The sequence below is a fragment of the Kogia breviceps genome, chromosome 5 (assembly GCF_026419965.1).
Source record: "Kogia breviceps isolate mKogBre1 chromosome 5, mKogBre1 haplotype 1, whole genome shotgun sequence".
Classification (NCBI taxonomy): domain Eukaryota; kingdom Metazoa; phylum Chordata; class Mammalia; order Artiodactyla; family Physeteridae; genus Kogia; species Kogia breviceps.
This window is the reverse complement of record NC_081314.1, coordinates 36,942,806-36,957,559: the sequence shown is the minus strand read 5'-3', so window position 1 is coordinate 36,957,559 and position 14,754 is coordinate 36,942,806. Positions and strand designations below refer to the sequence as shown.

Below are 14,754 nucleotides of genomic sequence, written 5' to 3'. Positions count from 1 at the left end.
CTGGGTGCTCAGTTTCGAGGTCACCTCCAAACCCACAGTACAAGCAGGGCACCACTCTAAAATTCATCCCATTTGTGGCCCTCATCGCAACCGTTTTATCTGCTCACTGCCCCCTCCCCGTGACGCAGTTTTGGATTCTTAAATCTAAGTCCCAGTCTGGCCTCACAGCTGAAGCCTAAGTGCCGCAGGGGCTGGAGACCCACTGTCTCGTTTGTAATTGCATCCCAAGACCTAGCGCAGTGCTGACCACACAACAGGCTCCTAGAAAACATTTGTTTAGTGTTAAATGACTACCAATATTAATCTCAAAATACACCCTACTCAGCTTATTTTATTATTCACTTAGCCTAGTAATAGTTATTTTCTGAATACAACAGCACCTTACACATTCTTACTCAACAATGTAATTTTATTTTGCTGTTTCTCAGACCCCAAAACCATCCTGAGGTTATTCAAAGGCTTCCCTAGTAATCTCTGACCAGCTGCTTTATCAAACATGATGGTTATTCTTATCCCTCTGACAAATTCTTACTCCTTAACAATGTGGCAAAATGCATTTCTGCTCTCTCCTACCCAGATTCCAGTAAGCACTTAGAAACTGAGACGCTTATCCTAAGCCGTAGGGATCAGTATGTCAGTAGCCCCTCCTTCCCAAGCCTCCAGCAGACTTCAGGGCATCAATCCCAACAGTCCCTGACTATGCCTATGTTATTAAGGTAATGTTGTAAGCACATAAATATCCATGTAAGCCTGCCTGATCTCCTACCTAGACACGTGTGCTTACTCAAATACACTCTCCACTTCGTAGATCAATCAAAACTCCCCAGCTGGATCCCTAGTTGATCGGCCTGACCACGGAGGAGCTGCAGGTCACTGGGTGCATTTACATGTATGTGTCCAACTGAACATCCATCTCTGACTACCTTCTACACAGGAGAGGGAAAATCTGCTCAACCAAAATTTACCATCTCCAAAATCCACAGTCAGGAGTCCCCTGCTGGCTGATTACAAAGCTACACTCAATTTGGTCATGTCCCAGTCCAAACCCGTAACTTCCTAAAATGATGGCAAGCAGGGGAATAAGCAAATGTTTCAAGTATGAAGAACGACGATGTCAGAAACCATGCACAACTCTATTTCTCTGTCAGCAGCCAACCCACTACCCCACACCTCTGGTGAGCTCAAAAACTGGAAGAACTGTTAACAGTTTTTCCCTGCTTGAAAGTTGGACATCTCTGGCCCATACATAATTTGGAGAAGGAGAAAGAAGCAATTTTAGATAGCTACCATATGGTCATCTTGATAAAAACTTACTAAACGTTTTATCACCTATATTTACATATTTGAGGAGACTACCCTAAATTTATTACTTAGAACACTTTGTCCATTATATTATTCAGAATACTATCTATAATTCATATTCCATGGTTTTTAAATACGTTTCACTTTATATAACATAGGAAGTTATTAATGTCTCATTAATGCATATAATTAAGAACGGACTAGGTCTGCTACACAAATATTGGAGGCTTCTTCTAATGTTATCTTTGGGGTCCATTTTACCTTTTAGGCAAAGCTAACTTATAATGAGGTTCTTTTGGTACTGCAATAACTAAAGCCTAAAGCCACTTAGAGATAGTCCACGCCATTTAAGAAGTGCAAAAAGTGCCTTATTCCTAACTCAAATGTAAAGCAAAATGCACAAGATTTTGTTTCAATGTATCTATTCTATGAACTCTAAAAATTTCTAAAGGATTTGACACCAATGCAACAGGACTGTAAATTTAATTTCTTTGGCCCCTCTTAAAATTTGTCCTTCCTTTCCCCCACCTCAAATCCCAGTTGTTTGAAAGTAGTATCATAACACTGTTCCATATCATTTATGAACCAATCTGTGATACAAGGGGGCTTGGCTAAGAAGTCAAATCCTTTCTCTTACACTGGAGAATATGACAGAAAGAACTGAGAGAGTCCTCCTAGCCAATTCCACCCTTCCTTAGTTAAGAAGGCCTGACTCCCAAATGCTTATTCTACTTTCTCAGATTCTAGACCACTCTCCCTGCCCCAGCAGGGTCAGGCTAGCCCTAGTCCCCCTCCTGCAGATGCCCTTCCTCACCCCCTGGACACCTGGAATCCAAAGACTGCACATGTTGGGCTGTACTGCCTGCTAACTTGAGCCTAACACCAGAATGTCTACCGCCTAAAGCAATAAGCAGCACTGCCACTCTTCAGAAGCTCTGCCCTGGCTGCAGGAAAGGGTTTCCCTCCAGCACTTGCGCTGACTCGGTCACCTTCTTCCAGTACATCACTTGTACACAGGTCTCAGATCATTCTGCTTCGACACATGAGGCCACAGAACTGTGCCCCAGCCTACAGACATGACAGCCATCTTCCCACAAGATTGGACAAAAGTTTTAAAATAAATATCACTTAATAAGATCATAAATAAAACAGCAGTCCACATGAATGTATAAAGAGCAGCAGTAGTTTCTTTAGTATAGTCTGTCATTTGAAATATTTGAAAGTCTGGATTTTCTTTTAATTCTAAGATGCTTGGCTCATGAAAAAATTATGTCAGAAAAAACACATACCAAATAAAATATAAATTTTCTTCATTAACATTTATTCAATTTCTAAGGATGCAAATATTTTTTCCAGGACCAAAGGGAGGAGGGGGAAACCATGAGAATTCCAAACAGTGTGTTACATAGTTTGATAGCCTTGAAGGTATGTTTACTGGCCAAATGAATATTCAAAAGATTTGCATTAGATGACTGTCAATTTATATTGGCATTTGACTAACACTAAAATTTTTATTTCTGGGGCTTCCCTGGTGGTGCAGTGGTTCAGAATCTGCCTGCTAATGCAGGGGACACAGGTTCGAGCCCTGGTCCGGGAAGATCCCACATGCCGTGGAGCAACTAGGCCCGTGAGCCACAACTACTGAGCCTGCGCGTCTGGAGCCTGTGCTCCGCAACAAGAGAGGCCGTGACAGTGAGAGGCCTGCACACCGCGATGAAGAGTGGTCCCCGCTCGCCGCAACTGGAGAAAGCCCTCGCACAGAAACAAAGACCCAACACAGCCAAAAATAAATAAATAAACAAATGTGGGGTTTTAAAAAAAAAATTATATTTCTTCACTATGTCATATAAGTGGAGTTTATGAAATAACATGTAATAATCTGGGGCCGATGAAATTACTGCATATTAGTTAATGTCTCTAAACCCCACACCAGGCTCTTATTTCCACATGTTCTTCATGTATCATCCTTTTTTTATAAATTTGAAAGTTATAAATAGAAAGGGAAATAAAAGCCTCACTTACTAATTCATATATGGAACTGATAACAAATAAACTGGTTGTTTTAAATAAAATAGCCAGGCCAATAAACTATACAAATTACATGCCACAGGCTCCAAGAAGGCAAAGGAGAGAGAAAAAATGAGTCACAATCCATGATGAGGAAGACAAAGCTGATAAATTAATACTTCATCTGTCTGGAGTCCAGCATACTACCTTGCATCTGACACCTGAAAATCCCTCTGAAGTGAGCAAACAGGGTCATTTTCAATCCCTCCAGAGATGGGGCACACACTAACTACTTCCAGAAGCCGTCCATTATTTCTCTGGACAGCTCTGAATGAAGACGAAGCCTTTTTACCAAGAAGAAAATAGTTTCCTTCTAATTTAACACAGTCCTGCTAGTTCTACACCCTGAAACCACACAGAATCAGATGAATCTCTCTTCCATTTGATGGCTCTGAAAACAGTTAAACACAGCTATGATGAACCCCCCCCCCACTGCACTAGACAAGGTAATTCCAACTCCTTCCAAATGTACTCTGTGATCATGGATAGGAATTCCCAAGTCTCTTTGTTTATGTTTTTTTTTGAGGTTCATATTTTTTTAATATCTTTATTGGACTATAATTGCTTTACAATGGTGTGTTAGTTTCTGCTTTATAACAAAGTGTATCAGCTATACGTATACGTATATCCCCATATCCCCTCCCTCTTGCATCTCCCTCCCACCCTCCCTATCCCACCCCTCCAGGTGGTCACAAAGTTAATTGTATCTAGATTTTCTAAGTGTATAAAACATATCCATTCTGTCAATGCAATAAGCAACACACTGACCTATCAGAGCTGAATGCTGGACCCGGCTTTGTCATGAAACTGTATTTCCTTGGAGAAGTGCTGTTTTCTCTCTGGGCTGGAGAAAGTGCCAGACCATAAGCTTTCCTGCTTCAATATCCTATGAGTCTATCTAAAGGGAATGCTTTCAGGAACTTCCCTGGTGGTCCAGTGGGTAAGACCACACTCTCAATGCATGGGGCCCGGGTTCAATCCCTGGCTGGGGAACTAGATACCACATGCATGCCGCAACTAAGAAGGCTGCATGCCACTACTAAGACCCGGCGCAGCCATAAATAAATAAATACTTATTAAAAATAAATAAAAACAATGCTTTCAATACCACTTTCATTTTGTTAAAAAGTAAAAAGTAAATATTTAACCAATACTTTATAATATTAATATTTACAAGGGTCTTTTACTTAATTAAGGGCACTATGTGTAATGCTCTAAAAAATAAGTTAGTTAGGGGTCCCTGGCTGTTAGACTATAATGGTGGTCGGTAGGAAGGGAGGGGGAAGACAAATAAATACATAGCTATAACCACCCTTAAAAGGGTCAAAATGACCTTCTAGTTTAATATTACCTGAAATTAAAGTTAAGCATAAATTTAAGCTTGAGAAGTGTTTTTTTATTTGTTTTTTAATTTTTATTTGTTTATTTTTGCTGTGTTGGGTCTTCGTTTCTCTGTGAGGGCTTTCTCCAGTTGTGGAAAGCAGGGACCACTCTTCACTGCGGTGCGCGGGCCTCTCACTATCACGGCCTCTCTTGTTGTGGAGCACAGGCTCCAGACGCACAGGCTCCGTAGTTGTGGCTCACGGGCCTAGTTGCTCCGCGGCACGTGGGATCTTCCCGGACCAGGGCTCGAACCCGTGTCCCCTGCAATAGCAGGCAGATTCTCAACCACTGCGCCACCAGGGAAGCCTGAAGTGTTTATTTTTCTAGGACTGTAACTATGTGACACAGTAGTCAGTAGTCATATATGATTACCTAAATTTAAATTAAGTAAAATTAGAAATTAATTTACTCAGTTGGATTAGCCACCTTTCAAGTGCTAAAAAGCCACTGCACTGGATGACAGATACAGAACACTTCCATCATAAGAGAAAGTTCTATGGGGCAATGCTGCTCTAGATTGATTCACCTATATCTATTTTGCAAACAGAAGACAGCACAGCAAAGACCCAAAACCCTTGGTCTCTAACATCAGAAACACCAAGGCTGAAATCCTAGCTGTGCCACTTACTTGCTGTGTGACCTTGAACAAGTCATTTAACCTGTCTGAGCCCATCTTCCCACCTATAAAATACTGTCTAAAACTAGTATCTACCTCATGGAGAGTTATGACGATTAAGTGAGCTAATGCTGGTTAATTACAGCAAGCAGAACACGGCCTCAAACACTGGCAGCATTCAACAGACGTCAGCTTTCTTGTATAAGCAACTGTATTTATTCACTCATAGGTACACTGAACCTCAAATGAATGCTAAGATTTGAAATGTAGAGATTAAAGAAAGAGCTCTCACCCAAGTGGGTAAGTTAGGTAAAAGAGCTGTAGTATCAGGAGGCCTGACAGCAGTGGGGTGTAGGAGCAGGGAGTGGTGGATCCCACGTGGCTGGAATAGCAGGAATCAAAGCAGAAACCTCAGCTCTGGCAGGAGGGAGCTATCTCTCCTTTCAGTGGTCTGAAATTATTGCTAGGCTTCCTATTCTACAGGGGAAGAGTGGAGGGAGCGAGTCTACCTGTTATGTACTTGCCTAGAAAGTCAATTTTAGCTCTGGCTTTACCTGACTGCATGACACATTTTAGAATAATATGCTGCTTCCACACAAATATGGAATTTGTTATACCTTTAAAGGCATCCCACTAAGTCCCTAACCTAAAGTATACAGACATTCTAAATAAACAGTTCTAAATGAACATTTACAAAAAGCACAGTCAGAAAGCAAACTTTGGTAAAGTTAAGTTTAAAAATCAAACTTCATACTGTTCTTAACATAAAAAATATTAATAAAGTTTTACTTGTTATTTGCAATAATGCTTAGCTGATAAAAGATACTTAAGCCAATGAATGTAATAATCACTGTGAAGAAATGCTTTGGGTGCACTGAAGAATAGTTTTTAGGACATCTTAAAAGGTAAAACAGCTATGGGAATTAAAATATTACATGCTAGAGAGTAATATAACACTTTCTATCTAAAGTACTTAAGTAATAAATCTGAAATAATAACGAGTTATAAAACTGGGCAACCTAAAATAAGTGATAAAATGTTCTGTTGCTATTATAAAATATAATCCCTGTGTAATCATTTAATGCATGTTTCTTCAGACACATTCTTATACCATTCTTAAGGCAAGAAAGATTAGAAGAAATTTAAAAAATCAGAGACCACAAATAATGGGAGCAACACTAACTTTACCACTCAACATTTTCTTTTATTATGAAGTAAACATTTCAAAAATCTATGGTTAAAGGCAGATGTTAAAAAATAACATTTTGACGTAAGAACGTAAGCAATTTTTCCGGTGATTTTATTGAGATAGTGATGTCTTCCCCAAGATCAGTTTTAACGTAAAGGTACACAACAGCAAACTATTACACTTGAACTTCACCGTCTGACATAACGGCCCCTCACGGCTCTGTGCTGGTCATACCCTGGGTGAAAAGTCAGCCTTGAGATAAAGGCGAAAAGAAAATCGTACATATACTCTTGGCAGTAACAAAGGAGCACACCTCAGAGATCATAAAAGAAGGTACAGAAATGAGAATATAAACAGGCTTGAAATTCGTGAAACTCCGAACTGCCAAGGGCACGTAAGGCAAGGCCATGCTTTCTCACCCGCTGCCACACGGTACACATGCCAACTCTGCAGCTCCTTAGCCCACAGGTGCTGCTGCAAACAATGCTCAAGCCGTTCTAACCACTTAGGGCAACTCTAAGGCCTTTAAAGACTTTTGTCTCCATAAAGTCTATGCAAGACCACTCAACACTGCAGCAGTGGGGTCAAAAACTCAAAGGAGTGAATAAAAATATTCCTCGATTATCCACACTAAAGAAAGGAGAGATGGATATAAATAATTCAGCATACTACATAAAATAGGCCCTCAACATATAGTTAAATTTTATCATGTTAATGATTCCTCATAAGATGCACTACAGCATTCTGCTAACCAATACACATTTACATCACTTTTCAGTTATTCGTATTATTTATTTACTAATAATCTTCCTTGCTCTGAAAAGAGTCTGAGATGGCTTTAAAAAAAATGTTTGTGGTAGAAAAGTACAAAATGAAGAGAAGATATAAGGTGGAAAAAAAGAGTAAGAAAATAAAATAAAACCAGAGTTGAGGTTTCTACACAAAATGCAGTTAAACACTAAAATCGAAGAATAAATAAGGCTCACAGTTTCAGGGCAACCAAAGTAAAGAGGGGAAGCATGATCAATTTTAAGATTTGCAGAGCCCATAGATATTGGCAGTTCCTGCCAACAGTACCATCATTTTCCTGGTCTTGGTTCTTTAAGCATTTTATGTCTTATCTCTCAATTAGTTGTAACCAGATCTGTAGGATTAGGAACTGCATCTGCATATCTTCTTGCAGGCTATACTTGTCCTACCACAAATCTAATATTAAGCCCTCAGTAAATACTGAAGTGTAGGGGAACATAAACTAGAATCAGGCTGAGTAACAGGGAAAAACAATTTGGCATTAAAAGTGCAGACCCCAAATTAGGAACTGTCAAATGTAAAGAAATCCTTTACCTGGACCAGTGCCAGTAATAATAACATAACACGAACATATACACCCATACAAACACACACACAAGGGAATGTTATAGAAATCATTACACTCACAGAATTACTTTTCAAAATGTTCCAACTAAATATTGTTTCATGGAATTCAGAAATATAAATCAAGCACAGTACAAATGATACTTTGGATTGCCTCGCATGTTGATTTTTTTCTTTTTTTTCCCCTAATCTGAAGCACAAATAGCTAGCCACAAACGTAATTTTTAATGTATTCCTCTATCTACTCACACATGTTGGAAAATAAAGGATGAAAGATCAGAAAACCTGGGTTCAAATCCAAATCAATCATTTCTAGTTGTGCAACCCTGGGCAAATTACTTAATCCCAGGAGCCTCACAGAAAAGACTAAACTGCATCATATATGAAAATCCTTTAAAAGCTACAAAATGCTACATAAATATTACTATAGTAACCAAAAAAAGAAAAACAATTAGTGACAATAAGTAGGTTTTCACATTGCTGGCTCTTTGTAGAGATCACACCTATATAGACACTAACCCCAATTTCTACCTCAATGCTTTCCTGTTCTGTAATATAGTTTTGAAAAATGTTAACCCACACACACAGTTTTCCCTCATACTGTTTCAGTTACTAGGATCTGGAAAATACATTTTCCTCTATTAAGTGGCTCTCATCAACAGGAAGATGAGACAGTGGTAAGGTTTATGTCCAGTAATGGCCTCCTCTATTTTAGCAATGCCTTAACTAATGAGTTAAAACAATGAAAAGTAAATGAGAGGACTTACAGTTTCTGATTCAAAACTTACTACAAAAATACAGTCATCAAGACTGTGGCACTGGCAGAAGGATAGACATAGATCAATGGAATAAAATTGAGAGTTCAGAAATAAACCTTCACACATACAATCCACTGATTTTTCAACAAGGATATGAAGACAATTCAATGGGGAAAATGGTCTTTGTAGCAATGGTGCAGAGATAACTGGGTATCCACAAGGAAAACAATGAAGCTGGACCTCTACCTCACACCATATACAAAATGGATCAGAGATCAAAATATAAAAGCTAAAACTAAAAAAAAAACTCTTACTAGAAAACAGTAGGCGTAAATCTTCTTAGTCTTGGATTAGGCAATGGTTTCGTAGAAATAACACCAAACACGCAGAGTAACAAAAGAAGAAGTAGATAAATTGGACTTCATCAAAAACTTAAAACTTTTATGCTTCAAAAGTAACTATCAAGGAAGTGAAAACACTATCCACAGAATGAAAGAAAATATTTGCAAACCATACATCTGATACGATACTTGTATTCAAAATAAATAACACAACAACAAAAAGACAAAACTCAACTTAAAAATGGTCAAAGAATTTGAATAGACATTTCTCCAAAGAAGATATTAAAATATCCTATAAGCATATGAAAAGATGGTCATCATCATCATCATTATTCAACAGGGTAATGCAAATCAAAACCACAATGACATACTACTTCACACCTGCTAGGATGGCTATCATTAAAAGACAGAAAATAACAATTGCTGAGGCTATGGAGAAACTGGAACTTTGATACACTGCTGGGAGGAAGGTAAAATGGTGCAGTCACTCTGGAATACAGTCTGGCAGTTCCCCAAAGGGTTAAACACAGTCACTGTATGACTCAGCAATTCTACTCCTGGGTATATACCCAAGAGAAATGAAAACAAATGTCCACACAAAACCCTGTACACAAATGTTCAGAGAAGCATTATTCACAATAACCAAAAAGTGGAAACAATCCAAACATCCATCAACCAATGAACAGACAGATAAAATGTAGTACATCCTCACAATGGAATATTATTCAGAGACAAAAATAAATAAAGTACTGATGGCACTACCACATGGATGAACCTTGAAAACATGATGCTTTGTGAAAGAAGCCAGTCACAAAAGGCCACATACTGTATGATTCCGATTATATGAAATGTCCAAACGGCAAATCTATGGTGACAGAGAGTAGACTGATGGTTGCCTAAGGCTGGGTGGTGGCAAAATTGAGAGGGAATGGGAAAGGGGTGACTGCTAAAAGGTGTGGTGTTATCTTTCTGGGGCGGCCAAAATGTGAAACCAATTGTGATGGATGAAAGACTGTGAAGACACTAAAAGCCACTGAATTTTATACTGTAAATTACACATCTCAATAAAGCTGTTACAATTAAAAAATAAAGCAGAGCCTGTGTTCAGTGAGTAGATAACTGAAACATAGCAATAAGAGTAAAAACTGCTAATATAACTGAATTACATCCTATTTTTAAGTATCTCCTCCTTTTATTTGTTCAATTAGTAAATCAAAAGTCAAATCCAAAAGGATCATTTTACCACAGTCTCTACTTGCAAGAAGTAATAAGGATCTCTGTCAGCTCCATGCTCATAAAGCTAATATAAACTTGGGCAGTATCAGATCATAACAGAATTTGAACTTAGCTTTTCTCTGCAATATAGAGAAACAGGTTATCCTTAGGATGACAGAAAATTTTATTTTAATGCAGAAATTTTTCTAGCTAGCTGCCAGTTTTCCACTAACCTCAGGGAAATATAAATGAAAACACTAACACATTTACAGATTTAAAATCTGTGTTTTTGACAACTGTGAAGAGTCCTGAAAGTCACAACTTAGTCATCTACAAGCTAAGCTGGTGTGCAGGGCACTGAGGTCGTGAGCAACTCTAGCCAACAGCCCAGCACCTCCAACTCAGCTGGTGGTACCAAAACATTTATGGATCTGCAGCGGTCTCAGGAGAGAGCCCCTGCAAATGTCATGGGTCAATTATGATATCAATCACAATAACTGAGACTAAGGACTTCCCTGGTGGCACAGTGGTTAAGAATCCGCCTGCCAATACAGGGGACACAGGTTCGAGCCCTGGCCTGGAAAGATCCCACATACCACGGAGTAACTAAGGCCATGAGCCACAACTACTGAGCCCGTGTGCCACAACTACTGAAGCCTGTGTGCCTAGAGCCCATGCTCCGCAACAAGAGAAGACACCGCAACGAGAAGCCCACACACCACGACGAAGAGTAGCCCCCGCTCGCCACAGCTAGAAAAAGCCCACACACAGCAACGAAGACCCAACACAGACAAAAATAAATAAATAAATTTATTACAAATGAAAAAGACTAAGCAAAATACATTCTACTATTTACAGACTACTCTAAGTATATAACCGAATTTCACACAAATTATGTACAATTTTCTATGCCCACAGCCCTACAGACCTTATGATTTTATGAACACAAACTGATTTCTTAGATATATCATAAAGTTTTGTTTTAAAACATTAATTCTAATGTTATAATATTAAAAAAAGAATTTTATGCAGCCTAAAAAAAAACAGTATTATTGCATTTTTATCTCAAAGACGATTAAAAACAGTGAAAAGAAAACCAAAAATTGTATAGGCAGGTGTTTCCTATAAGAAGAAATAATGTAACTTATTGTCAAAGTGTTTTGTGCATGCTCTTTTAAAAAATTAAGTTTGTTCAAAACCTGAAAAAAAAAAATACCTTAAACAATACTGCAGTAGAGGATAAACACATGCTAGTTCCTGCAGTATGAATCCAAGAACTGCTTACCTGGACATCACATAACAGATGCACTGAGACTCAGAAGTCCCATCTCTAACCTGACATACACACAGAACTGGGCTGTACTAGTCTCTTAAGTTCCAGAAAATAAGAATAAACCACACTCCATGTGGAAGGTGACACACACCCACCCTCACCAAGACAGCTAACAGATAAAATCCTTCTCCACTCAGATTGCCTGAACACACCAATGCTTCCCCACACATGATCTTTACCTGCGATGGTGAGTTAACAAGTACCCAAGCCACCAAAAAGCAGGGCTGTGAGAGGCACGTGTCCCAGGAAGGGTAACACACAAAGGGAATACTCAGGCGACCGGGGATTCTCACTCTATCAGGCAGACGGCTTTAATTACTACACTTCTATAAACTAATTCATTACAGTCAGTAGGACACACATGAAGACAGCACAGCACTTTTAAAAAATCAACCACAAAAGCACTGTTAACCCTGTGCCAAAATCATGCCCAACCAAAATTGTTCTACCTTCTCTTTCTGAAGATAGTGACTACATTCTCACTGAAATATAGATGGGCAGATTTACTATAAACCACAATCAAATGTATGACACCCAAACTCCAAAGGCCACAGCAATCCACTTAATACAAGCACACGAACGTGTAAGTGAAGTAGCCCAAGCACGCAGGGAACCTGAGGGTAATCACCACTTCCCAGCCAGCCCCAGCACAGCGGATCCTTTGCCCCGGGGGAGCACCACAAACATGAAGGTGGAACATCTGCGTGATCAGTCCAATCAACTATTTGGGGATCAATAAATGGAGCTAAAGACACTTTACCAATAGTCCTTGTTTCTAAAGCAAATTTAGTTACCCAATCTTCACATGGTTAAAAGGATTTCATTGCAAACTTCCAAAAGCCAGCAAATCAACCAAACAAGGTATCTTTCCTACAATGTTCTATGTCAATATCTCAATAAAAATGGGGGGAAAATAAAACTAAGTAGGTGTCTTTCCTGAAATTGTCTGAGGGGCTTATTATGTGTGACATCTACATTTTTTAATGTAAAACTATTACATATATTTTGCTTACATAACCAGTAATGATACTTTAACTAAGGCTCAATGAAACACTAAATCCCCAAATTTCAGATGACACCATAGTTAAGCTTTTCTTTTTTACATTAAATAGAACTACGGTTCAATTATTTAAGTTTATTTAAGTAATAACCATTATGTAATTCCTTTCACAGACTTCAGTTTTCATGCATGTTTACAATATATTGGTTTAATCTAAGTTAAATTATTATTTGTAGTAAGTCAAGGTTAAATTAGACTAATGCATTAGAAAATAATTTATGACAGTAAAGTTGCAGTCTAATCATCACATGATATTATATGTGGATTTCATTTATCAAAAGTGAGCCTTAAACAAGTTCATCAAAACAAAGCAATTAGCTTATCTTGCCAAGAATCTGTTGTCAAAATTTAAGCAAATAAGTGTATAAACTAAGTTCACGTATTTACCAGTTCAGTTATTTGTAAAAAGGTAACAAAAATAATATATGAGGTAAAACACAGTTTATTTTTTTAAAAAAAATTCAAACCATTAAAACAAATATTATCCTAAGAAACAAGGGATTTTAGTTTAATTCAAACTGAAGTTTTTCCACAAATCAATCCACTTACACAAATTGGCCACCAAAGCCTAAACAATGATCTGTCATCTGAAACAGCTTTGATGTAACATAGTCTTAAGTGTGACAAAAAAGTCTTAGTATTAAACAGTTTTTCCTAACAAAGAATCATGTGTTCTAGCTGAAACTTTCTTCGAATGTTATTATTGCAAGTTTATATACTATATATGACTCTCATGTAAAGAACCATATTAAATTCACCACAAACATTAAGTCTTATTAGAATTTTTCCTACACAAAATAGCTGTCAACTAGGCACAGAGCCATCTGCAAAACTTTCACTTTCACTAACAACCATAGTTGCTATCTTTGCTTTCATATAAAAACAAAATCAGTGAAATCAGAAATCACACCCAACAACGCAGTCAATATTGGAAACCTGCCTCCTCACCTCTGATACACACCACCACCAATTTAAATGACAAAAACTCCACAATGGCCTGGTTTCAACACTGAGCTCACATCAAAACAGAAAGAAATGTCTTAAAACAGCCATCTTGCAACTACTGCACCAGATGCAAGATACTGTTTAAGGTGGGAGATAGTTTCTCTCCTCTTTCCACTACGTACCTGCACGTCATTAATCATTTCTGGGCAAGCACTTTAACTTCCTATAAGTAAACTCAGACCAGAAACTTGAGGGTATGTGGTCATAAAGGAGAGAGCATTTTAAATTCAACCTGCCTCCAATCACCCGTTCTGACTCAGTCACAAGCCATGACGACAAGAAGTAATGTAAACCATGAAGAACACTGTTTAATGTTCCAGCACTTTAAAAAATCAATTTCCAACAGGATAACAACTGAATAATTATCAAATAGCAAATATTTTAGCCACGCTGTTATTGAACCATTGAAGAAATCATTTAAAACCCTCACGCCTCTTCCACCAAAAGGTGACTGTATGTGTTACCCTATAATTTCACTACCTTATTGTTATTGTGTTACTCTTTTTTTTTGGTGACCACTGCAAACATACTTGCAGAATATCCCATTTCCGCAGAGACAACCACCACCACTGTCTTCCACAGTCATTAAAGTCCAAACCACAATGATGTTTTTACTAACTAATCAGGCTACAACAAGAATAGTTGCACATGAGACCAACAGTTCAATTACCTCTTTTGCAAAAGATACAAATAAATAAAAATCTGTAAGTACTTACCTACAGTTGGGAGGCGGGTCCAACGTAATTTCTGCAAGTTCCTTCTGAATTCTTCAAAATAAAGACAAAGAAAGTTACATTAAAATGTCTTCACTCTTATAATACTTCATTAAAATTATACTTTTACACTAGTATTTCCCATTTGTATGCTTTTAGTTTGAAATACTAATACTGTATAAATCATCATATACAATACCAACGAAGTAGTAATTTCTGCCACAGTTTGGACAATGAGCCTACAAAGAGTAACGAGACTGGCCACCATCGGTGCTTGCAGCCTATGTTAGCAACACTATGACTTCCATGAAAACTTCGTTAAGCCACTGCTAACACTAACCAAAATTTCTAGTTTAAATTGGAAACATTTGCCACACGGTTTATGGATCATTCCAACT

General features: G+C 38.1%; 1 protein-coding gene across 2 annotated transcripts in view; it reads right to left on the bottom strand.

Annotated features, from left to right (window-relative positions):
• LOC131757293 (ubiquitin-conjugating enzyme E2 E2) overlaps positions 1-14,754 on the bottom strand; it is a 375,295-nt gene that overhangs the window by 346,693 nt on the left and 13,848 nt on the right. For both annotated transcript variants that reach the window (XM_059064635.2, XM_067033857.1), the window contains exon 3: positions 14,360-14,410. In XM_059064635.2, the coding sequence (XP_058920618.1) occupies positions 14,360-14,410 (51 nt within the window). The remainder of the gene's footprint in view (positions 1-14,359; positions 14,411-14,754) is intronic.